At 47.5% G+C, this 26,889-nt stretch overlaps 1 protein-coding gene across 2 annotated transcripts in view; it reads left to right on the forward strand.

The window, feature by feature from the left end:
- agbl4 (ATP/GTP binding protein-like 4) overlaps positions 1-26,889 on the forward strand; it is a 1,113,401-nt gene that overhangs the window by 10,046 nt on the left and 1,076,466 nt on the right. The window contains exons 1-2 of one of the 2 annotated variants that reach the window (XM_038794299.1): positions 8,490-8,575; positions 14,452-14,574. Coding sequence is in view for 1 of the 2 variants with exons in the window: in XM_038794298.1 (XP_038650226.1) it covers positions 14,452-14,574 (123 nt within the window). In the remaining variant the exon portion in view is untranslated. Of the gene's footprint in view, positions 1-8,489; positions 8,576-14,451; positions 14,575-26,889 lie in introns of those variants that run through there. The other variant, XM_038794298.1, reaches the window with a different exon arrangement.

Raw genomic sequence — 26,889 nt, forward strand, 5'->3', positions numbered from 1 at the left:
GAATAGTTTGAATCATGTGAGGAGGTTGCTTAATGTGATTATGATGCCATCGGAGGGGCAGGAAGTGGCAGTGGCGATGGACGCGGAGAAGGCTTTTGACAGCACCTGTGGGAGGTGCTGGGGCAGTTTGGGCAATGGTTCGTGGATTGGGTCTGGTTGCTGTATAGAATGCCGGTCGCACGTATGCAGATAAACTGGGTGAGCTCAGGGTATTTAGAGCTGCACTGTGGGACGGGGCAGGGCTGCCCCCTCTCCTTGCTGCTTTTTGCCTTGGCGATAGAGCGTTTGCAATGGTGCTGAGAGCATCGATGGACTGGAGAGGGATGTGCAGAGGGGCGTTGAGCACAGGGTTTCGCGTGGACGAACTGTTATATATCTCGGACCCATTGGGGGGCATTGGCAGCATTATGGGGAATTTAGAGGACTTTGATCTGTTCTCTGGGTACAAGTTGAACATGGGAAAGAGCGAGGTGTTCCCGATTGAGACCAGAGGCTAGGAGAGGACATTGGGGGGAACTGCCGTTCAAGGTGGTGTGGGCGAGCTTTAGATACTTAGGCATCCAGGTTACGCAGGGTATTGCGCTGCTCCGTAAATTAAATTTGACTCGGCTGGTGGAGCAGTTGAAGGGGGATTTTAAGAGGGGGGATATGCTGCCACTGTTGTTGGCGGGCTATCCTCCATAGCGGACTCGGACCGCAGAGCTGGACCCAAAGAAGGAACCCTTATCGGCTGCACGTTGACCCTCAACACCCGCACAATCATTTCCCGGCCGCCTGTAAGGCCCATCCTGCCCTCCGATCGGTCCGCCCCGGACCAGTGCAGCCACGGACTGAGTCCGTAGCCGCCATGCGAGTATCCCGACCGGCTGGACCACATTAGATCCACACCGTCGGGACTTTGGCCGGTCGGGGGCGGAGAATGGCAGAGCGGGCCTCTGGCAATGGCTCCAGGTAGGTCCTAGGTAGCGCGGCGTATTCCCTGAGTATGCGGATTTTCAGGGCCGGCAGAATCGGAACCGCCACTGGTTCCGATTCCTTGCGGGAAATAGATTCTCCACCCCCCTGCCGGCCGCGATTTTGGCGTCGGGGTGCGGAGAATCCAGCCAAACTGGTGGGGAGCGGAGCCCCACTTCAAGGGAACCTCATCCTATTTGGGTCTTTTAGTCAAAGATCTTTGACTTTGATGACAATTCATTACTGGCCTATTAGTGTGTGGTGGTGTTAATTTCCTTTCCGGGGCTTAGATTTCAGTTCTATTAATTGAACTTTCCTTATGTGCAGCCTGCAACATCGTACCTCTGAATTTGCACCTTTTGGGACTAATTTATTGTCAGTGGGTGATACATATCCTAGTAAAATAGTGTTTAGTCACTGAAGAGTGGGAAACAGATGATTATACTTAAATCAGGATTTACTGTATTTACAATATTAATATCAATATAGTTTTAGATTAGTTCCAATGGAAAATAGAAGGTATTTCACGTGGAAGATTGTTAGCAGTAGTAAAGTTGAAAACAGCAGACAACTATCAAATCTTAATCCTAAACTTGAGAGCACATTCCCTTGCGCCTCAGTGCAATTTATTTGCTCCTGTTTCCTATGGCGTCTCTGAGCTAGTTTACCAAATGTGCCAATTTATGGTTTGGTATTCCCAAGGGTTGAGATTGCTTTATATAAAACCCTTAGAAGCGAGAGAAAGATGATGACTTTTACTGAGGCTGTCCTTGCTGATTTCAGGCAAAGTCTCTAAGGTAACAGGACAGTATAAAATGCAATACATCATAGTTTTATTTGCAAGAGCATCAAGAATTGTTATGTAATTAGTCACCCAGAATAAACAAAAAAGGTGAACAAAATGCTCTAATTGTTCTATTTGTTTCACAACTAGTCTGAAGCAACAAATGTAATACACAAAGTTAAACTGCAAAATTGAAAACTTGTGTATTTACTTTACTGGGTGTATGATTGTTTTAATTCTACTGTTGTGGGTAACAGGAATAAATGTGGACTATTCAGTCCAAAGATGTGCAGGTTAGGTGGATTGGCTATGCTAAATTGCCCTTAGTGTCCAAATAGATTGGGTGGGGTTATTGGGTTTTGGGGATAGAGTGATTGTGTGGGCTTGGATAGGGTGTTCGTTCCAAGGGCTGGTGCAGACCCGATGGACCGAATGGCCTCCTTCTGCACTGTAAATTCTATGATTCTATGATTCCGTCCCTAAAATTTGTTCCACCATTCAATTAAATCATGGTCGATCTAATTCTCATTTACCTGCCTTCGGTACCAGATTTAACAAAAGTCGGTCAGTCACAATTTAAAAAATTTAATAATAACATAATAATAATAGGTTATTGCCACAGGTAAGCTTCAATGAAGTTACTGTAAAAAGCCCCTAGTCGCCCCGGTACGGGAATTGAACCCGCACTGCTGGCATTACAAGCCAGCTGTTTAGCCCACTGTGCTCAACCAACCCCTTTAACTTGATCCATCATTCATAGCCTTTTGGGGAAAATATTCCAGACTTTGCCACCATTTTATGTGAAAAATACTTCTAATTTTAGTCCTGAATGGCCTCTTTTTCCCCCAAGATAATTTCTCATATTCTGGATTTCAAGGAGAAGCAAAAGGAATAGCTTCTTTGTAGCTAATGCATAATTTTTTAAACATAATTTTAAATACATCAATGAAAAAAATCACCCCTCAACTGTCTAAACTCACGGGAATGCAAGCCTTGTTTAAGCCAACTGTATCAGCCCTGGTATCATTTTGTGAATGAGCACTGCACCCCCATCCAAGGGCAATTTATAGTCTTCCTGAACAGTCCAAAGATGTGCAGGTTAGGTGGATTGACTATATCTTTTTATTAAAACAGTAAAAATATATACAAGACCAAACAGTACAAACACTAATTTTGTGTTGGAGAAACAGGGTACCCTCCCCATAGAATCAACGTACAGGGAGGGGGGCGTAGGATACTCTGATTATTAAAACAGTTCACAACAGTTGTACAAAAAACAAAAGGTACAAGCACTATACTTTGTACTGGAGAGACCAGATACTCTCTGCCTTGTACCAACAGAAGGGAAAGGAAGGGTGACTTCAACTTCCCTAATATTGTCTGGAACCTCCTCACTGCAAATGGTTTGGATGGAGCAGATTTTGTCAGGTGTGTACAGGAAGGATTCCTGACTCAATATGTAGATAGGCCGACTTGGGGGGGGGGGGGGGAGGCAGGCAGGCCATATTGGACTTGGTGCTCGGCAACGAACCAGGCCAGGTGTCAAATGTCTCGGTGGGAGAGCATTTCAGTGGCAGTGCCCACAACTCCTTGACCTTTACCATAGTCAGAGGGATAGGAACAGACAGTATGAGAAGATATTTAATTGGGGAGGGGAAATTATACTGCTATTAGAGAGGAGCTGAGGAGCATAAAGTGGAACAGTTGTTCTTGGGGAAATGCACAACAGTAATGTGGGGGTTATTTAAGGAGCACTTGCTGCGAGTGCTGGACAGTTTTGTCCCACTGAGACGAGGAAGGAATGGTTAAGTGAAGGAGCCTTGGATGACAAGAGAAGTGGAGTTTAAAGTCAAAAGGAAGCAAGGATCTGGAGGGTTACAAGGTAGCTAGGAAGGAACTCAAAAATGGATTGAGAAGAACTAGAAGGGGGCATGAAAAAGCCCTGGTGGGAAGGATTAGGGAAAACCTCCAAAGCGTTCTACACTTATGTGAGAAATAAGAGGATGATCAGACTGAGAGTAGGGCCGATCAGGGATAGTGGAACTTGTGCCAAGAATCTGAGGAGATAGGGGAGGCCCTGAATTAATATTTTGCTTCAGTATTCACTAGAGAGAGGGACCTTGTAGCTCATGAGAACAGCGTGAACCAGGTTAATAGACTCGCACAGGTTGATATTAAGAAGGAGGATGTGTTGGAAATTTTGAAAAGCATCAGGATAGATAAGTCCCCTAGGCCTGATGGGATGTACCCAAGGTTACTACGGGAAGCGAGGGAAGAGATTGCTGGGCCGTTGGTGATAATCTTTGCATCCTCAATCTCCAGTGGAGTAGTACCGGATGATTGGAGGGAGGCAAATGTTGTTCCCCTGTTCAAGAAAGGGACTAGGGAAATCCCTGGGAATTCAGACCAGTCAGTCTTACGTCTGTGGTGAGCAAAATATTGAAAAGGATTCTGAGAGATAGGATTTATGATTATTTAGAAAAACATAATTTGATTAAAGATAGTCAGCATGGCTTTGTGAGGGGCAGGTTATGCCCCACAAGCCTCATTGAATTATTTGAGGATGTGACGAGACATATTGATGAAGGTCTGTCAGTGGATGTGGTGTACATGAATTTCAGTAAGGCATTTGATAACGTCCCCCATGGTAGGCTATTCAGAAAGTTATGTGGCATGGGATACAGGGAAATATGGCTGTCTGGATACAGAATTGGCTGGCCGAAAGAAGACAATGAATGGCAGTGGATGGAAAGCATTCTGCCTGGAGGATGGTGACCAATAGTGTCCCACAGGGATCTGTTCTGGGACCTTTGCTCTTTGTGGTTTTTATAAATGACTTGGATGAGGAAGTGGAAGGGTGGGTTAGTAAGGTTGCCAATGGCACGAAGATTGGTGTAGTTGTAGATAGTGTCGAGGGCTGTTGCAGGTTACAACAGGACATTGACAGGATCCAGAGCTGGGCTGAGTAGTGGCAGATGGAGTTCAACCTAGATAAATGTGAAGTGATTCATTTTGGAAGGTCGATACAGGGTTAAAGGCCGGATTCTTGGAAGTGTGGAGGAACAGAGGGATCTTGGGGTCCACATACATAGATCCCTCAAAGTTGCCACCCAGGTTGATAGGATTGTTAAGAAGATGTATAGTGTGTTGACTTTCATTCACAGGGGGATTGAGTTTAAGATCCGTGAGGTTTTGCTGCAGCTTTATAAAACTCTAGTTAGACCACACTTGGAATATTGTTTCCAGTTCTGGTCGTCTCATTATAGGAAGGATGTGGATGCTTTGCAGAGGGTGCAAATGAGATTTAACAGGATGCTGCCAGGACTGGAGGGCATGTCTTATGAAGAAAGCTTGAGGGAGCTCGGGCTTTTCTCACTGGAGCGAAGAAGGAAGGAAGGCGACTTGATAGAGGTGTACAAGGTGATGAGAGGCATGGATAGAGTGGATAGCCAGAGACTTTTCCCCAGGGTGGAAATTGCTGTCACGAGGGGACATAATTTTAAGGTGCTTGGAGGAAGGTATAGAGGAGATGTCAGAGGTAGGTTCTTTACACAGAGTACTGGGTGTGTGGAATGCACTGCCAGCAGAGGTGGTGGAGTCAGAGTCATTAGGGACACTTAAGTGACTCTTGGACAGGCACATGGAGAGCAGTAAATTGAAGGAGGGTAGGTTAGGTTAATCTTAGATTAGGATAAATGGTCGGCACAACGTTGTGGGCCAAAGGGCCTGTACTGTGCTGTACTGATCTATGTCCTATGAAGTGCATGGTGGGGAGAGAGGGGAAAGGAAGTTGGCAGGGAGGGACGGAGTTGGGGTCTTGGCAGGGGGAAGGGCATGCGATAAGACACTGCCTGAACTATCTACGGAATCAGAAAAACAAAAGAACATTCAATTATGATGTGCCATATTCCGGGTGTCGCCCAGGGAGGTTGAGGAGCGACACAGTGTCTGGCACGAGTGAGACCTGCACCCCACTGTAGAGAGCCTCATGTGCACCCTCCGCTCCCAACACTGGGCGGCTGACAGCCTTCGGACTGTCGCCCTCCCTGCCCGAATCCTCTACCACACTGTGTGGACTCAACACAGGCCCACCAACCAACCTAGGGCCTGCCTTGATCCCGCCACCAGGATCATCGACAGGCAAGATCTCCTCAGGCTCCTCCCAGGGTCCTGGGCCAGCAGGAGGCGGTGGTGAAATGCCTGCTCCGCCCCCACCGCCTGGTCAAGGGAAGGCCCCGAAAATAACTTTGGAATTTGGCAGAGGTGCCCAAAGACAGCGGTTGGGACAGAGGGTCTTCCAAACTATAACCCACTAAGAACCTAAGAAACAGGGAATTTTCGCTGTTCTCCTCCCCTGAGAAATTTAACAAGTCCGGTGCTAAATTGTCCCAGACTGCCAGGTAGATCCCACCCACCGTGAGCCATTTTTCCAGGGCGGGAGGGGGAGGGGGAGTGAGGGAAGGGGGGTGGGAGTGAGGGAAGGGGGGGCGGGAGTGAGGGAAGGGGGGGGCGGGAGTGAGGGAAGGGGGGGCGGGAGTGAGGGAGGGGGGGGGCGGGAGTGAGGGAAGGGGGGGGGGGCGGGAGTGAGGGAAGGGGGGGGGGCGGGAGTGAGGGAAGGGGGGGCGGGAGTGAGGGAAGGGGGGGCGGGAGTGAGGGAAGGGGGGGCGGGAGTGAGGGAAGGGGGTGGCGGAGTGAGGGAAGGGGGTGGCGGGAGTGAGGGAAGGGGGGTGGCGGGAGTGAGGAAGGGGGTGGCGGGAGTGAGGAAGGGGGTGGCGGGAGTGAGGAAGGGGGTGGCGGGAGTGAGGAAGGGGGTGGCGGGAGTGAGGAAGGGGGGGGTGGGCGGGAGTGAGGGGGGTGCGGGATGAGGAAGGGGGGTGGCGGGATGAGGAGGGAGGGGGCTGGCGGGGAGTGAGGGAAGGGAGTTGTGCGGGACTGTGAGGAATGGAGGGGGGTGGCGGGAGTGAGGAAGGGAGTGGGGCGGGGAGTGCGGAAGGAGTGGGGGCGGGAGTGAGCAAGGGGGGGGCGGGAGTGAGCAAGGGGGGGGGGGAGGGAGTGGAAGGGGGGGGAGTGAGGAAGGGGGGGCGGGAGTGAGGAAGGGGGGGGCGGGAGTGAGGAAGGGGGGGGCGGGGAGTGAGGAAGGGGGGGGCGGGAGTGAGGAAGGGGGGGGCGGGAGTGAGGAAGGGGGGGGCGGGGAGTGAGGAACGGGGGGGGAGGGGAGTGAGGAACGGGGGGGGCGGGAGTGAGGAACGGGGGGGGCGGGAGTGAGGAACGGGGGGGGCGGGAGTGAGGAACGGGGGGGCGGGAGTGAGGAAAGGGGGGGCGGGAGTGAGGAAAGGGGGGGCGGAGTGAGGAAAGGGGGGGCGGGAGTGAGGGGGGGTGGGAGTGAGGAGGAGGGGAAGGCACAGGAGGAGGGGAAGGCACAGGAGGACAAACCGTGGTGTGCCCCAAGTACAAGGGAGGAAAGGGGAGGGAGAAGCAGGAAGGCAAGGCACAAAAGGACAGGCCGGTGCCTAGGAAAGTCCAGTGGCCTGGTCCCCCAAAAGGTCTTCAATCCAGCAGCAGGTGGGTGGGATGGGATGGGAAGGGTCTTTAGCCTAGCAGGGGCCCAGCAGAACAGTCCACGGATATTTTCCCGTCTCAGCATAATCGGCAGATGAAGCAGAAATAAAGTCCATAATGCAGGGAGGCAGTTTGTAAATCCAGCCCCAGGCTGCCGCTCTATTCAAGCCAGCCCAGGCCAAAGCTTCATCTGTGAAGACTGTTTCCCTCTCTTGCAGCTCCCTGTAACATCCAGTGAGCTTCAGATAAAACAGGTAGCATCAAATATCATCCTTCCTCTCTCCAGGCAATTCAGCAGCAACCAGCACTGGAAACAGCAGCAAACTGAGCAACAGAGAGCACTCAAGGTGGATTGGCTATGCTAAATTGCCCCTTAGTGTCTAAATGTTAGAGGTTATAGGACAGGACGGGCGGGGGGTGGGTAGGGTGGGGTTCTGAGCCAAGGGAGAGCACTCAAATGATCCTGCTCAATCCCTGATTAAAGGAAATTAAGGTGGTTGAGTTAATTAAGCAGATTGATGTGATTTTCACAGGTTCATATAGACTTCACACAGCATCTGGCGTAGAGAAGGCCAAGGTTGTCCATTGGGGAACCAGTTATGGCTGCCAGATGAAATTATAAATGACCTCAGCTTCATAATAGCGTGAATGGCACAAACAACTGCTCTTGATGCAATGCAGGTGGTGATAGTGGACAGTAAGCAATTGGGCAGTACAGGGTTTGTCACCCTCCTGCTATCACAGGGTCAGAAGAACCGAGGTCAGAACTGTCGAGGGCAATGGGGTGCATATAGGGTGGCATGGTAGCTCAGTGGTTAGCACTGTTGCTTCACAGCACCAGGGACACGGGTTCAATTCCCGGCTTGGGTCACTGTCTGTGTGGAGTCTGCATGTTCTCCCCGTGCCTGCATGGATTTCCTGCGGGTGCTGCAGTTTCTTCCATAAGTCCCAAAAGTCGTGCTTGTTGGGTGAATTGAACATTCTGAATTCTCCCTCGGTGTACCCGAACAGGCGCCGGAATGTGGCGACTAGGGGATTTTCACAGTAACTTCATTGCTGTGTTAATGTAAGCCTACTTGTGACACTAATAAAGATTATAATTATTATTATTTTTGCCTGACCACAAGGAAGGCTGCAGCCGGAATGGGGGCATGGATCTCAGATTTTGAGCCCAGAGAAGGGGTTAATCCCTCTGCAGGAAGGGCACTAGCAGAGTAGATGCCACAGACAAGTGACAGGAAGGACACAGAAGCCATAACTTCAGCATAGGATCTACTGGTGAGAACTGAGCTACCTCGCTTTGACAGAGAACTCGTGCCATAGGAGACTACGACTCTCCAGGGAGATGGTCATACAATCACTGCAGTGCAGAAGGAGGCCATTCAGCCCATCGAACTTGCATCCACCCTCTTTGAAGCACCTTACCTAGGCCCACTCCCTGTAACCCCACATAAAAGGTTTGGACACTGCTGGGCAATTTAGCACAGCTGATCCACCGAACCTGCACATCTTTGGATTGTGGAAGGAAACCGGTGGAAACCCACGCAGACACGGGCATAATGTACAGACAGTCACCCAAGGTCAGAGTTGAACCCAGGTCACTGACGTTGTGAGGCAGCAGTGCTAACCACTGTGCCACCCTGGTTACAGACATCTGTTCCCTTGTTGCCGAAGACCCCTCACCTTGCTGTATCAGTTACCATGCAGTGTCAATAGCTGTCAAAGTCACTGTGGTGTTGAGTGTCTTGTTTCTGGTTCCTTCCTTTTAAAAAAAGTATTTTTATTAAGGTTTTGCAGAATTCTTCATAATAAAACGGTAGTAACCATAATGACAAAACAAACTAGAGTGAACATTAACATAGTGCCAAAAGAGAATATGCAATAACAATTAAATAGTCATTACCCCACGTGACCCAGTCTTCCCACACCATCCCAATGAAGCACTCCCCCCCCCCCCCCCCCCCCCCCCCCCAACGGATTGCTGCTGATGCTGACATTTTAATTTTCCCTGAGAAAGTCGAAAAACGGCTGCCACCTCCGAGAGAAACCTAGCGTAGATCCTCTTCAGGCAAACTTTATTTTCTCGAGTCTGAGAAAACCAGCTGATGCACCATCAATGGACACGAAACGTAGGTTTAGTCCAAAACGAAAGGCTTTAATTAGCAAGAAGTGAGCCCGGCCTCTTTTACCCCCTGAACTCCCAGTTCTTCTGACACTCCAAAGATCATTATCTCTGGACTCGGCACCACCCGTGTGTTAAGCACTTTGGACATTGCCCTTGTGAACCCCTGCCAGAATACTCTAAGTTCCGGGCATGCCCAAAACATGTGGACATGGCTTGCAGGGCTGCCCTTGCACCTCATACAACTGTCTTCTCAAGGTTGCCACTCAAGCGGACAGAGCCGTGAAGGCCTATAGTGTGTTAGCGTTTAATAACAGGGGGCTTGAGTTTAAGAGCCGTGGGGTTATGCTGCAATTGTACATGACCCTGGTGAGACCATTTTTGGAGTATTATGTGCAGTTCTGGTCACCTCACTATAGAAAGGATGTGGAAGCATTGGAAAGGGTGCAAAGGAGATTTACCAGAATGCTGCCTGGTTTGGAGGATAGGTCTTATGAGGAAAGGTTGAGTAAGCTCGGGCTTTTCTCTTTGGAGCGGAGAATGAGAAGCAACTTAATGGAGGTTTATAAGATGATGAGGGGGGATAGATTGAGTGGACGTTCAGAGACTATTTCCTCGGATGGATGTAGCTGATACAAGGGGGCATAACTATAAGGTTCAGGGTAGGAGATATAGGAGAGATGTCTGAGGTAGGTTCTTTACTCAGAGAGTGGTTAGGGTGTGGAATGTACTGCCTGCTGTGATAGTGGAGTCGGACACTTCAGGAACTTTCAAGTGGCTATTGGAGAGGCACATGGAGCACACCAGAATGACAGGGAGTGGGATAGCTTGATCTTGGTTTCAAACAAGGCACGGCACAACATTGAGGGCCGAAGGGCCTGTTCTGTGCTGTACTGTTCTATGTTCTTCTACCCCAAAAAACGTGCTCATTCTCGCTGCCGTCATGTGTGCCTGGTGGACCACCTTAAATTGAATTAGACTGAGCCTGGCACATCATGAGGAGGAATTAACCCTGCCCAGGACCTCTGCCCACAGACCCGCTTCCAACTCCTCACCTAGCTCCTCCTCCCACTTGCCCTTGAGCTCTTCCACCGGGGTTTCCACCACCTCCTGTAGTTCCCGGTAGATATCCAGCACCTTCCTCTCCCCCACCCAGGTGCTGGAGACCACCCTGTCCTGTACCCTCAGCGCTGGCAGCGTCGGAAAGGCCACTACCTGTTTTTTCAGGAAGGCTCGTACTTGCAGATATTAAAAGGCGTTTTCTGGCGGCAGATTAAATTTGTCCTCTAGCGCCTTCAAACTGGGAATGCTTCCGTCTATGAACAGATCTCCCATCCTTCTGATGCCTGCCCTCTGCCAGCTCTGGAACCCACCATCCATCCTACCCAGGACAAACCTGTGATTGTTGCATATCGGGGTCCAGACCGACACTCCCTCCACCTTCTTGTACCTCCTCCACTGTCCCCAGATCCGCAGTGTCGCCGCCACCACCGGACTTGTGGAGTAACGGGTCGGCGAGAACGGCAAAGGAGCTGTTATCAAAGCTCCCAGACTAGTACCTTTACATGACGCAGCCTCCAGCTGCTCCCACCGCCCTCCCCCCGCCCCCCATCGGCCACTTCCTAATCATAGCTATATTGGCCGCCTAGTAGTAGTTGTGAACGTTCGGCCATTGGTATTCAGTTCTCTGCCTTTAACAAACCCAGTCTGGTCTTCCTCTGTCAGCCCTGGGACGCAATCCTCAATTCTTGTGGCCAGAATCTTAGCTAGCAATTTGGCATCCACGTTTAAAAGCAAAATCGGCCTGTATGACCCGCTGGGTCCTTCCCTCGTTTAAGAATGAGTGAGATCAAAGCCTGTGACATTGTTGGAGGGAGGGTTCTTCTGGTTCCTTCCAAGGATCAATCATGGAACTTGTGGCATCTCACCAAACCCAGGAAACCACTGCATCTTTCAGGGCAGCCATTAGCTGGGATTGGACATGGTACATTCAGTTCACACAGTACATTCAGTTCATGGCACATACTGCCTTGTTGATGCTGAGAGCAGTTGGTTTCGCTGCTTTGCTGAATTTCCCTTGTGGCAGAGAATCATCATTTGAACCCTGGGGGCAACCAAGACCACCCAGTGATTCTCCTGTGAAATTCATCAGGAAGGGCTTTAATCCACTGTTGAACTGGTCTGTGACCACAATTAGAGGTTCATGTAATAATAATAATACCCTTTATTATCACAAGTAGGCTTACATTAACACTGCAATGAAGTTACTGTGAAAAGCCCCTAGTCGCCACATGAAAATGAAATGAATGAAAATCGTTTATTGTCACAAGTAGGCTTCAAATGAAGTTACTGTGAAAAACCCCTAGTCGACACATTCCGGCGCCTGTTTGGGGAGGCTGGTACGGGAATTGAACCGTGCTGTTGGCCTGGCTTGGTCTGCTTTCAAAGCCAGTGATTTAGCCCTTTGCTAAACTGTTCAGTTACACAGAGGGAGAATTCAGAATATCCAAATTACTTCTTTCAGAACTTGTGGGAGGAAACTGGAGCACACGGAGGAAACCCACGCAGACACGGGGAGAATGTGTAGACTCCGCACAGGCAGTGAACCAAGCCGGGAATCGAGCCTGGGACCCTGGCGCTGTGAAGCCATAGCGCTAACCACTATTCTACTGTGCTGCCCGTATGTTTGTGTGTGTGCTTGCTTGGCAGCTGCCATGTGCCCTTCATCCTCCACTGATCCAGGCTGCCACAGCTCTTCACTCCATCCCCACTTCCCTGATCTCTATGAATTAATTCTAGGGGGTAAGGGTTATCCCTGAAACTATTGCTCCTCCCCCTTCACGTGTCCGAAACAGCAGCACAGAGCCATTACAAATCAAAGCTGCCCTAACTATAATCTTCCAGAGTTCCCTAGATTTTGGAGTAGTTCCTCTAGATTGGGAAATTGCACATGTCACTTCACTTTTTAAGAAAGATGAAAGGGAGAAACCAGGGAATTACAGACCAGTTAGCCTGATATCTATGGTGGGAAACTACTGGCACCTATAATCAGGGATGGGGTAACTGAACACCTTGAGAATTTTGGTCGATCAGGAAGAGCCAGCATGGATTCATGAAGGGAAAGTCATGCCAGACTATTCTTATTAAATTTTTTGAAGGTAGTGGACATGGGAATGTATGGATGTAATTTACATGGATTTCCAGAAGGCTTTTGATAAAGTCCCACACAAGAGACTGTTAACTAAAGTGGAAGCCCACACAGTTAGAGGGAAAATTATTGAGGTGACTAGTGGTGACTAGTGGTGTACCACAGGGATCTGTGTTGGGGCCTCTGTTATTCACATTTTCATTAATGACTTGGATGATGACATAGAATGTAATTTCTCCAAATTTGCGGATGATACAAATTTAGGTGGCATTGTAGACAGCCTAGATAATGGCATAAAATTGGAAGGAGATATTGACAGGTGAGGTGAATGAGCTAATTAATGACAGATGGAATTTAATGTAAGCAAGTGTGAGGTTATCCATTTTGGATCAAAAAGGGATAGAGCACAGTACTTTCTAAATGGAAAGTGGTTAGGTACAGTGGATGTCCAAAGAGACTTAGGGATTCAGGTGCATAGGTCCTTAAAATGCAAGGAAGAAGTGCCCAAAATAATCAAAAAAGCTCATGGAATATTGGCCTTTACATCTAGAGGATTGTAGCATAAAAGTTATGCTGCAGCAATACAAAATCCTGGTTAGAGTCCACTTGGAGTACTGTGAGCAGTTCTGGGCACCACACCTTAGGAAGGATATTTTGGCCTTGGAGGGAGTGCAACGTAGGTCCACAAAAATGATACCTGGATTACAGGGGTTGAATAATGAGGAGAGATTATTCAAATTAGACTTGTTTTCACTAGAATTTAGAAGGTTAAAGAGGCCTGGTCTCAAAATTAAGGCTAGACCATTCAGGAGAAATTATAGAAAGAAGGGTGGTAGAGGTTTGGAACTCTCTCCCTTCAATAGCAGTTGACGCTAAATGAGTTGTTAATTTTAAATCTGAGATAGATAGATTTTTAAATCTGAGATAGATAGATTTTTGTTAAGCAAATGTATTAAGGGATATGGGCCAAATGCGGGTCTCCAGAGTTAGGTCATAGATCAGCCAGAATCTCATTGAATCGTGGGACAGCTTTGAGGGGCTAAATGACCTACTCCTGATCCTATGTTCCTACGAAGGGGTCAGTAGGCTTCTCGTGTGTTTCATTTCATTTCATTTAATTGTTTACCTATTGAGGGCGAATGGACTTTTGTTTATAGAAAGAAGGTTCCCTAGAATTTTGATAATTGAGGGATTGAGTTTCGCTTAGTGGGATGGTCATAAAACAGTTAGTGGGATAGAGATGATCTAATTAATGGGAGGAGGCAGATCTGCAGCAAGCAGTTTAGCGTTTAGTCTGGAAAAGACAGAAGGACTTGCAAGTGTGCCTGGAAAGGCTCTCTCTCCTTTAGAACATGCGGTGCAGAAGGAGGCCATTCGGCCCATCAAGTCTGCACCGACCCACTTAAGCCCTCCCTTCCACCCTATCCCCGTAACCCAATGACCCCTCCTAACCTTTTGGTCACTAAGGGCAATTTATCACGGCCAATCCACCTAACCTGAAATCAATTCTCTACACAGAGGACAGCAAGTATCCCTGTGTTTGCTAACTTTATTTACAAGTGGCTTTTGACTTGAAATGGGCTTTGCTTAATTTGAGATAGAGAATTTGAGATAAGTTAATGTGTTATTGTTAAGTGTTTAACTGTTAATCGTAAGCTATTTTATGTGACGTAATTTATTTTGTGTTAAGAGTAAAGTTTGTTTTCATGTAAAAGATCCCTATTTGTTAGTGGAATCACTCCTGGGAGTGAAGTATCCTTTCCTCACAGTTTACAAATTGCAAAATTGTTGGGGTTTCTTGTCCAGTTTCCTAACATACATTGGGGTCTTGTCCAGTATCCTAAAATTAATTATATTTTGACTGAATGATTTTTGATTCTACAGGTAGTGAAAACGGAGGTGAAGATGCGGTTGTTGGCAATGTCAGTAAGTTTCTCGTCATTCCCACTGGTTACACCGGGCATCCTAAGAAGGGGCACTTAATATTTGATGCCTGTTTCGAAAGTGGTAAGTCTTAAAATAGTACTGATTCAACAAAAACATTTGTTTATATCACTTTTACATTTGATACTCAGTTCATGCAGTGTGAGATTTGATAGGTTTTGTGTTGACATGGAAAATGGACCGAGTCTCATGTTGGACTAAATGTGAAGTATATTAATTTGAATCAAGCCATTTAAAAAAAAATGGCTGGTTTGAACAAAGTTGACTGAATCTGATCCTGATGTTAAAGGTCACAATAAAATCTCAGGTTTGGTAGGAACTTGCGTGCAAAGATGGTAAGTTTCCTCAGCCAACCATTTAAAGGCTGTAAAATCTTCACCTATTTAGATTGCTGCATATGTTTGTCCAGCACTATCTGATTGAATTTTTTTGTGGTAGAAGAATCCAAGTTGTGTAAGATATTGTTACGAGTATGTGAGGAGGGGTAAAAATGACTCCTGTTCGACCACTCCAAATATGACAGTAACAGGATTTTTGTGAATTTAGTGAGGACGTGCTTTGTCGATCCTCTTTATGCGCTCCGATTATTAAGAATTAGTCTTCTAGATTTAGATTAGATTTTCTGAGTTTAAACAAAGAACAAAGTAAGTTTATTGAAACTATTTTCAGAATTAAGAAAAACATCTTGGTAAATTGCAACCATCATTCATAACCAACACATTCTCCTGGCCCATGCACACACTAATAGAATAAGCGGAGAGGTCTGGAGATTTTTTTTTAATAGTTCGTGAAGAAGATGCAACAAAGGGGTACACAATTAGCTGTCCTTTGGATACAGTAAGATGTCTTACAACACCAGGTTAAAGTCCAACAGGTTTGTTTCAAACACGAGCTTTCGGAGCGCAGCTCCTTCCTCAGGTCCTTTGGATGGTCTCAATGCGGTGTGGCCATTTTGTTTAGTTGTCTTCCTGGGTGTAGTTGTATGGAGTAGAGTTCCATGTTTTATTCCCAAACGATTTTGGTTTCCATTTGATTTCTTGGGATGGTTACTTTGCAAATCCTGGTGCAATACTTTTGAGAGAGAGAGAATCAGCTGGTTGGCAGACGTTCAGTACATCATTCTGATTTCTAATCTCTGAACTCTCTGGCTTGGAAGTCCTGCTGGCTATAGATTCCAGAGGAATTTGATTCATCTACGTGTGCTATAGTCATGGCTTTTTTAGAACAGATAATCTCAGAAACATTTGGAACATATCAGGTTGTATAAAAGCCAACAGGAGATGGTGTCTTTCCCCAGGGGGTTTGAGTGTCTGTTCTTTGTCATCCCACTTGGATGGAATGCAAGAGTGTATATTGTAGCTGGCTGGAAATCCTCCATTGTCCTGGTATGATTACTGTTAACTTTGGTCCAGCCAGAAAACAATTGAAATTGTATCTTTTTTTAAAAAAAGCACTCCTTCTAACAATGTTGAAGAAGAACTGTGTACATTTTGATCCTACATTGGTGATAACTAGCCTGTTCTCATTGTGTGGGATGGATCAGATCATCAATTGAAGTGGGATTTGTTTGAAATTGAGCTCCTACAGTCTCCAAGGTGCTGTGGCTGGTAATGGAACTTTGAATTGATTTAACCCTCCATAGTAGGGTGAAAGATATGAAGCCTGAGTCAGCCAGTTCTTTAGCTTTATCATATTTTACCCACAAATTTAGCTCATTAAGGGAAACTAGTATAGATGTATCACCAGGACCTGGAATTATTCCCAATTGGTTCCATCTGATTTTCCAAGTCCGTGCCCGAAAAGATAGATAGTACCACAAATGTTAAGGGCACAGTTGATGGTAAATATCAAGTTGTTGACATCCCAGAGGGGAAACCTGAAATAACAACCCTCAATTCTGTTTGCAATTGTATAGTGTGAGGATAGGCTTGATATCCAAAAAAATGTGTCCTCAAATCTTGTTGAAGATAAATATTTATGAAGAAATAGAAGAACAAACAATAAAGAAAACTAGAAGTACACTTAAGTAAGAATCATAGAATCCCTACAGTGCAGAAGGAGGCCATTCGGCCCGTAGAATCTGCAGAGACCCTCTGGAAGAGTACTGTTCCCAGGTCCATTCTCTTGCCCACCTCACCCTGTCCCCGTAACCTAACCTGCACAGGCTTTACACAGTATTACTACTTTAAACATTCCCAAATAATCTTAACAGAACTACCTTCAGAGCTAACTTTCCTCAATCTGTTCCACAACATCTTATAGATTTTAAGATCTTTATAAAATATCTAGTAACTTTTACCACACACTGTTTCTACACCTCCTGGGATTGCTTCAGAGGTAAACAAGCAGCTTGCTTTTTCAAATCACACACTGCTTGCTGGGAGTTAAACAGCTATTCCTGCTTTTGGCTCAGACCTAAAATAGCAGCTCCATTACATAGTTTTCAGTACCGCCTTCAATGCGTTTTCCACTTTTTGATCTCTCTCTTATCTGACTTAATTTCTTTAAAACTGCCCTCCTTGAGATTGATTACCCTCATTGCTCTATTTTAGCTTTTAGAGTTTAAAAGCAAAGTAAACCCACTCTATCCATCTTCCCTATGCCACCTTTCCTTCGCACTGTGCGCCTCTTTCTTTGAATCCTCAATAATCTATTTTATATCCACTGTTACTGAATTGCCTTAGGTAAACAGCTGTTTGTTGTTGCTAGACTCATTAACATATCAAATGCACTAGTTCCATTTACCCAGTCACTTTCCCTGCCTAATTATCTTACTCGCATATTCTCACGGTTTAAAATATATGACCAGAACGTAATCCACAGAATAAATTCCAATTTCTTGAATAGTCCCTGATATTTTTCATGGCATGAGAGAAGGAGTGTGAGACTACCCATGTTTTGTGCTCGGCAGTGTATATGGTTTTAATTGCTGAAATTCCAGCAATACGGTTTTGCAAACTGAGACTTAATTGGCTATTTGCAGGTAAGCTTCTGGATGAAGTGCCATATGTTCCTGTGGAAGGAGGCAATGGATTCTATATCAGGCAATCCAAAACACTTATGGCATTAGATATTGCAGAAAGACAAACCTTTCGGGAAACTAGCTCCTGTCCATTGACTTCCATATTTCACTCAACATGTTAGACTGGTTATCCCTTTAATAGATATGGATTCCCTAATTTTAAAAAAAAATTCATTGATGGAATGTGAATGTCACTGGCTAGGTCAGCATTTATTGCCCTTGAGAAGGTGATGGAGAGCTGCTTTCTTGAGCTGCTGCATTCCATGTGGTGTATGCAGACCTACTGTGCTATGAGGGAGGGAGTTCAAGGATTTTGATCTGGTGACATTGAAGGAATAGCAATATATTTCCAAGTCAGAATGATGAGTGGCATGGAGGGGAATTTCCCGGTGGTGTTGTTCCCATGTGTTTGTTGCCTTTGCCTTCTAAATGGTAGAGTTCATGTATTTGGAAGGTTCTGTCTAAGTTGCCATGGTCAGTTCTCCTGCAGTGCATCTTTGTAGATGGTACACACTGTTACCACTGAACATCTGTACTGAAAGGAGTGAATGTTTGTGGCTGAGGTGCCAATCAAGCGGCTCCCTTGTTCTGGATGGTGTCGAGCTTCTTGGGTGTTGTTGGAGCTGCACTCATCCAGGCAAGTGGAGAGTATTCCATCGCAATCCTGACTTGTGCCTTGTAGATGGCGGACAGATTTTGGGGAGTCAGGAGGTGAGTTGCTTCCGACAGGATTCCCAGCCTCTGACCTGCTCTTGTAGCCACGGTATTTTTTTTCTTTGTAAACATTTTATTCAGGTATTTTTGGGTTTGACAACAACATAAACAATGTACATGAATCTATGAACAGAGTGCAAAAGCCATCTCCCTCCCTTACAGGTCCCACCTTTATTAACCCCCTACTCTAAGCTAAACTAACCCTCCCACCCTTTCTGCTGATGATTAATTTTCCGCAAAGTAGTTGCCGAACAGTTGCCACCTCCGGGCGAACCCTAACATTGACCCTCTCATGGCGAACTTAATTTTCTCCAGACAGAGAAAGCTGGCCATGTCAGATAGCCAGGTCTCCGACTTCAGGGGCTTTGAGTCCCTCCAAGCTAGTAGTATCCATCTTCAGGCTACCAGGGAAGTAAAGGCCAGAACGTCTGCCTCTTTCTCCTCCTGGATTCCCGGATCTTCTGACACCCCGAAAATCGCCACTTCTGAACTCAGTGCCACCCTTGTTTTAACACCGTGGACATGACATCTGCAAACCCCTGCCAAAATCCCCTAAGCTTTGGACATGTCCAGAACATGTGGACATGGTTCGCTGGCCCTCCCGCACACTTTGCACATCTGTCTTCCACCCCAAAGTATCTGCTCATCCAGGCCACTGTCATGTAAGCCCGATGAACGACCTTGAATTGTATCAGGCTGAGCCTGGCACATGTTGTGGACGCGTTGACTGTACTCAACGCGTCCGCCCATAGACCATCTTCTATCTCTCCTCCCAGCTCCTCCTCCCACTTGCACTTCAGCTCCTCAGTCTGCGTCTCCTCTGACTCGATCAGTTCCTTGTAAATGTCAGAGACGCTCCCTTCTCCTACCCATCCTCTGGAAACTACCCTGTCCTGCATCCCCCTTGGTGGTAGGAGCGGGAAGGTTGAAACCTGTCTATGTAGTCCCGCTCCTGCAAGTACCTGAATTTGTTTCCCCCCGCCAATCCAAACTTCTCCTCCAGCGTCCTCAAACTCGGAAAGCTCCCCTCTTAAACATATCCCCTCTCCTCTCAATCCCTGCTCTCCGCTATCCCCGGAGCCCCAATCCATACTTCCCGGAGAAAACTGGTGATTATTACAGATTGGAGACCAAACCGATGCTCCATCAGCTCCCATATGCCTCCTCCACCCCCCCCCCCCCCTCCCCCCCACACAACCACCACCACCACCACCACCCGCTTCCTGATCATGGCGATATTTGCCGCCCGGTAATAGTTACTAAAATTTGGCAGCGCCAGCCTGCCCTCTCCCTGACTCGGCTCATGCATTACCTTCTTGCCCGCCCAAACAAAGCCAGTGAACACTTTTTTGACCTTTTTAAGTAATGACCACGGAATAAAGATGGGGAGACACTGAAATACAAACAGGAATCTCGGGAGGACCGTCATCTTCACCGTCTGCACCCTCCCAGCTAGTGACAACGGAAGCGCGTCCCATCTCCGAAAATCGTCCTTCATTTGGTCTACAAGTCGGGCCAGATTTAATTTACGCAGCCGGTCCCATTCCCGCGCCACTTGGATGTCGAGATAACTAAAACTTCCCCCTACTAATCTAAACGGCAGCTCCCCCAATTGCCTCTCCTGTCCGCAAATAATCTCACTTTTCCCCATATTTAGCTTATACCCTGAAAACCGGCCAGATTCCCCGAGAATCCTTATGATTTCTTCCATCCCCTCTATTGGGTCCGATACATACAGAAGCAGGTCGCCTGCATAAAACGACACTCTGTGCTCCACCCCTCCCCCGGGCCAGCCCTTGAAGCTCTCAAAGCAATTGCCAGCAGCTCTATAGCTAGCGCGAACAACAGCGGGGAGAGGGGGCACCCCTGTCTCATCCCCCGGTGCAGTCTAAAATAGTCCGATGTTGTACTATTTGTCCGTACTCTCGCCACAGGAGCCTGATACAGCAGTTTGGCGTCCACATTCAACAAGGATATCAGCCTGTAGGAACCACACAGCCCCGGGTCCTTGTCCCGCTTAAGCATCAGCGAAATCGTGGCCTGTGACATTGTCAGGGGCAGCACCCCTCTCTCCCTTGCCTCATTGAACGTCCTCATCAACAGCGATCCCAAAATCCCAGTGACCGTTTTACAGAACTCCACTGGGTACCCGTTTGGCCCCGGGGCTTTAGCCGACTGCATGGCCTTCAGACCCTCCACTATCTCTTCCAACCCGAGCGGGGCCCCCAGCCCTTCTACCAGCTCCCTGTCTACCTTTGGGAAATTCAGCCCCCCCCAAGAAGTGCCTCATCCCCTCCGGCCCCTTTGGGGGTCCCGATCCATACAGCCTACTGTAAAAAACCTTAAACGCCTTATTCACCCCTGCTGAATTTCCAACCATGTTCCCATCTCCATCATTTACTTTCCCTATTTCCCTGGCTGCCTCCCTCTTTCTAACCTGCTGTGCAAGCATTCTATTGGTCTTCACTCCATGCTCATAGATCGCCCCCCCTCGCCTTTCTCAGCTGCTCCACCGCCCTCCCTGTGGTTAACAAGCCGAACTCCGCCTGTAGCCTCCGCCATTCCCTTAAAAGCCCTGCCTCTGGAGTCTCTGCATACCTCCTGTCGATCTGTAGTATCTCCTTTACCAGTCGGTCCATCTCTGCCCTGTCCACCTTCTCACTATGGGCCCGTATCGAGATCAGCTCCCCTTTGACCACCGCCTTCGGTGCTTCCCAGACCACCGCTGCTGAAATTTCCCCCGTCGTTGACCTGCAGGTAGTTCTGAATACATTTCCTCAGCCGCTCGCACACTCCTTTGTCAACTAAAAGTCCCACACCTGACCTTCAGTGCGTGCGCTGGTTACTGTCTTTCTTAACCTGCAGGTCAACCCAGTAAGGAGCATGGTCTGAGATTGTGATCGCCGAGTACCCCATGTCCACCATCCCTGTCAGTAAAACCCTATTCAGAATAAAGAAATTGATCCGGGAGTACACTTTATGCACGTGTGAGTAGAAGGAGAACTCCTTCACCCTCGGCTGCCCAAATCTCCATGGGTCCTCCCCTCCCATCTGCTCCATGAACCCTTTTAGTTCCTTTGCCATTGCTGGCACTCTGCCCATTTTTGAGCTTGACCGGTCTAGGCCAGGGTCGATAACTGTATGAAAGTCCCCTCCCATGACCAACTTGTGCGAGTCCAGGTACGGTATCTTCCCCAGCATGCTCTTTATGAACTCCACATCGTCCCAATGTGGCACATACACATTTGAAAGTACCACCTGCACCCCCTCCACTGACCATAATGTACCGACCTCCTACATCCAAACCTATTCTACTCGCCTCAAACACCACCCGCTTATGAATCAGGATCACGACCCCCCTAGTCTTTGAATCTAGTCCCGAGTGAAAGACCTGACTGATCCAGCCTTTCGTCAATCTAATCTGGTCAGTTACTCTGAGGTGCATCTCCTGCAACATTACCACGTCCGCCTTCAGTCCCCACAGATGGGCGAACACGCGTGCCCTCTTGACCGGCCCATTTAGCCCTCGTACATTCCAGAGGATCAGCCTAATTGGGGGGCTCATTTCCCCCCACCCTTTGCCGATCAGCCATCCTCTTTTTTGAGTCAGCCTCCAGCCCATGCTCCGCGCCTCCACCGGCCCGCCCCCAGGCAGCCTTCGTCCCCAACCTCCTTTCTGTCCCTTAGCACAAGTCCCTCCCTCGCCAGCAGAACATTTTCCTCCCTCCCCCCAGTAACAACACAATATAACTCAACCCCTTTAATAAACCTAACATATGCACACCCTCCACTACGCTTCCGTGACCCAGCTAGCTTGGTGGCCCCTGCCTCTGGCACCAAAAAGTCTCCCACCTATTGTTCCCACCCCACCCTCCCTCCCGCTCATACAAACATATTCCAATGACAAACAATCCCAACACAATTGCCCAACAGAAAAAACAGGAAGAAAAAATCGCTACAAAGATCGAGTAAGAGATCCAAAATCTAAACAAGCACACCTCCATCCCCCAACAGTGCAAATGTAAATGTTAACTTACTGATCTCTGCAACTGGCCCCAAATCAGTACAGAAGGCATGACAGACAGCATCCACAAAACTAAAAACGAGAATTTTTTTTAAAAAAGCATGAACGTTGCAAAAAGTTCAAAAGTTCTCAATCTACCACCAGTCCTTTCCTTTTCACGAAGTCCAGAGCGTCCTCGGGCGATTCAAAATAAAAGTGCTGTTCCTCATACATGACCCAGAGACGGACCGGATACAACAGTTGGAACTTTGCCTTTATCTTAAAAAGGGTCGACCTGATCTGGTAAAAGCCCACTCTTCTCCTGGCCACCTCCGCACTCAGGTCTTGGTAGATCCGCAGAATAATGTTGTTCCATTTGCAGCTCCGTGTCTGCTCGGCCCACTGTAGAATGCGCTCCTTATCCAAGTACCTATGGAATCTCGCCACCATTGCCCATGGGGTCTCCCATTCGCGGCTTCCTTGCGAGTGCTCTGTGAGCTCTGTCCACCTCCAAGGATCGGGAGAATGCCCCATCCCCCAGCAGCTTCTCAAACATGTCTGCGATGTATGCCCCAGCGTCTGCTCCTTCGGACCCCTCCGGGAGCCCAACGATTCTCAAGTTCTGCCGGCGGTACCTATTCTCTAGGTCCTCCACCTTTTCCAGGAGCTTTTTCTGCTGGTCTCTTAGCATCCCCACCTCCAACTCCACTGCGGTTTGATATTCCTCCTGGTCAGCCAGCGCCTTCTCTAATTTCTGGATCGCCCGATCTTGGGCATCCAATCTAAGCTCCATCTGCTCAATTGACTCTATTATTGGATCCAAGCAGTCCTGTTTCTGCTTAGCGAAGCCTTCCTGAATAACATCAATCAACTGCTCCATTGACCGCTGGGTCGCCGAGCCAGAGGTCCGGTCCTCCGCTATGCTTTCTCCCCCTGCAGCATCAGCCCAAGCCTTCTCTGTATTTTTGTTTCTGCCTTTGTGAGCACTTCTAGTCCTCCTCTCCATGCACCGATGTGGGAATATAGTACACAATTTCCTCTGTCATCCAATTTTTCAATTCAAGTGCGGTAGAAAATCAGGGGAAAAGGTCCAAAATTCCGACCGGAGCGGGAACAACCAAATGTGCGACTTAGCCGCCACCGGAAGTCCTTCAACCACGGTATTTATAAGGCTCACCCAGATCACTTTATGGTCAATGATAACCCCAGGAAGTTGACAGTGAGGGATTCATCAATGGTAATGTAATTGAATGTCAAGGGACAAGGGCTACATTCTCTCTTTTTAGGGGTAGTCATTGCCCAGCACTACGTCAGCCCAAGCCTGAATATTGTCCAGGTCTTGCTGCATTTGGACATTGGCTGCTTTGGTGTCTGAGGAGCCGTGAATGGTGCTGAACATTATACAATCATCAACGAACATCCCCACTTCTGACATTACGATGGAAGGAAGGCCATTGATGAAGCAGCTGAAGATAGTTGGGCTAAGGACACTAGCATGAGGAACTCCTGCAGTGATGTCCTGAACTGGGATAATTGATGTCCAACGACTTCCGGTGGCGGTGATGGAGTAGGAAGCCACACATTTGGGAGCTCCCGTTTTAAAGAGACTTTTCCTCGGGGGGGGGGGGGGGGGGGGGGGGGGGGGGGGGGGGGGTGCACTATTGTAGTGTCTATTCTGTAACTTTATAGTGTGTTAATTTGCGTTGTTGTTAAAATGCTGTGTTGTTCACGGAGGTGGGGCGAATGTATATGATTGTTAATATTATTGTTATTTTCGGTATTTTACTAAGGTGTGTCAATGTTGTATAAAATCAAAATTTTTCAATAAAAATTATTTTAAAAAAAAAATAATTGATGTCCAACAATCATAACCATCTTCCTTTGTGCTAGGTATGACTCCAAGCAGTGGAGAGTTTCCCCCCTGATTCCTATTGACTCCAGTTTTGCAAGGGCTCCTTGGAACTCGCTGAATCAGTAGATTATTAACACAGTTTTCAGTTTAGCAATTATATCTGCAGGCTTTATGAACTTTGTTATGCCCAGTAAAAGCATGTGAAATTAATAGCTTGTTGTAAATACGAATTTTGTCATTGTGGAATCTTTTAGAACTGATTTTTCTATAAATACGGACAAAATATTCTGCAAAAGATGGCTGCAGAGGGTCACTGTCTCGCAACGACAAAATATGCATTCCAGACTGAGGTGTCAACTGTCCTTTTCCAAAAGACATTTCCTGACTTGAAAGGGTTTTCTGGATCAAAACTTGTGATTGCCTGAACCGCTTCTCCCCCTGTTGTGGTTAGTCAACCCAAAAGTAAGATTATATTAGAAAAGGGACTGTGAGAAGCCACATGCTATCTGACAGCTGTATTGTTCTCCCCTTTTAATCTTTTTAAAAAAAAAATTTTATTCTCCTTTTTCACATTTTCTCCCAAATCTACTCCCAACAATAAACAATAATCAGTAACGAATGTAATGTTAATCCCCATATCAATATCAACGATCCCATCCTCCCACCAAACCCCAAACATTAGCCTGCATGTTAACATAAACAAATGACAAAAAGGAATCAGGAATGAACCATAGTCACCATTAACACATACAGTCCCCCTCCCACTAACCCTCCCAGCCCCCCCCGATGTAATGTTCGATGTGATCCAATTCTCTAAAGTGCATAATGAATAATGCCCATGAATTGTAGAACCCCTCCATCCTTCCCCTCAGTTCAAATTTGACCTTTTCAAGTGTTAAGAATTCCAGCAGGTCCCTACGCCACGCCAGGGCACAGGGTCGAAAGGTTGATCTCCACCCTGAAGCCATCTGGGATGGCCACTTACAACTAGGAACACAGAAACTTGCAGAGCCTGGCGGGTAAAATGGACAAGGCAAGACTCAGGCAGACTCCGAGCCTGAAATGTATACTTGCAAGCAAGAAGTCCAGATGGTATCGAAACTTCAACCAATTAGCATTTTGATGGGCCGATTAGCATATGATGGCCCATCTTCACCAGAACAAAGGACTGGTACTTGAGCGACTGGTGCAATCCCAGACATTTCGGCACCATTCCCTGTTCAGGGGGAGCGTAAACAGCGGGGTCAGTGACCGCTTGGGACACGGCCAGCCATCCGGATCCCAGCCCACTTATTGGTTAGGAATTGAACAGAGGGATCAGGGATCACCCAATTAGTGGGGTCCAAACTGAAGGACCGCCCAAAAGAGCGCAAAAACCCCCAAGTATAAGAAGAGTTCGCCATATGTTCGTCCTCTCTTGCACCCAGCGCCCCGGCCACGACCATTTCCAAGAGCAGCACCACCAGAAGCAAGTCCAAGTTCAACGCTCGCTACTAGACGGATGAGCCTAGCTGAGCAGCAGTTACTCCTTCGGACTCGATAGATCCAGATTCGGACAGCTGCCACTGTTCCTCTGACCTAAGCCGGGTGCCTGGAGTTAAGTACAGGTTGTCTTAGTCGATTGGCGTAGTTAACTAGTAGTGTTTATGTTGCATGACTAATTGAGTGTAAATAAAGTACCCTTAACCTTGAACTAACTAACTGGTGTTTGGCTCTTTGATCAATAGCCAGTTGAACCTTGTGGTGGTGTCAATAGATACCTGGCGACTCTGAGCAATAGAACATAGACATCAAAAGAAAGGAGAGCAAACTCACTGATTGCCATAATTGGAACAAAGCATAGGAAAAGTCAGAGAAAAAGGAAAGGCAACAGTTGGCAACATTTATTGGCGACTCTTGTGGGACCCGACCCAGAAGTGACTGTGCCACTCCAAGAGAACCCACAAAAGCATTTGAATTATAATCCAAATTGGCAAAGTAAAAGAAACCACAAGTGACATCAGTATTGATCAAACCTCCAAAATTCGGAAGTGTGTAATTTGCATGCGTACTAACAAAGGGATACAAGGTAAACTCGATAGATTTTGTTCCGTGAAACTTTCGGAAGTTGCTAAACCGGAAAATAGCTTGAGCCGTACCCGTGTTTGCACCACCACTTTATTCCCCCTTGTACTAAATTTCCGGTAGAGGCAGAAGTAATTATAGGGATGGCCATGAAGGCAATGGAACGCCTTATGCATCCACAAGAGCCCGAGGCCGCAGCGACCAATAGGTCAGAACAGTGTCCCGTATGGGAAGATGAGATTAGGAGATACCTAAAGGGGAAAGGATGGCCCCTATGGTCGGAATTTTGCGCAAATGAGCAAACAGGTCCTGGCAGCATAGGACAGACTTGGTGGGACAGCCTGACCGAGATTCACAAGAACAGTTTAAGTAAGGTTCGTAAGCCGATGGCAATCGTGTCCTGTCTGGCACAATTGCAAGGCACAGGGGAGGTTGTGAGGACGCTGCGTAAGCAGCTTGAGGAGAAGAAGAGAAGTAGAGAGGGCGATATTAGTGAAAGCGAGAGGTTTAAATGTGCAGCTCCGGGAGCAGTTAGCGGCGAAGGACAAGGAAATGGATGATGTCAAGAGGGCACCTTGTCTCGCCCACCTTAGAGCTTCCATATTCAGTATGATGAGGCCTACCAGGACACGCAACGTGCTGTAATGGTAAGAGAAGAAACCGAGAACCAGGTAGAAAAATTGAGGAATTTGAAGGCAGCCTTCCGAGCACTCCACAGTTCCA

Source organism: Scyliorhinus canicula, chromosome 4 (assembly GCF_902713615.1).
Source record: "Scyliorhinus canicula chromosome 4, sScyCan1.1, whole genome shotgun sequence".
Classification (NCBI taxonomy): Eukaryota; Metazoa; Chordata; class Chondrichthyes; order Carcharhiniformes; family Scyliorhinidae; genus Scyliorhinus; species Scyliorhinus canicula.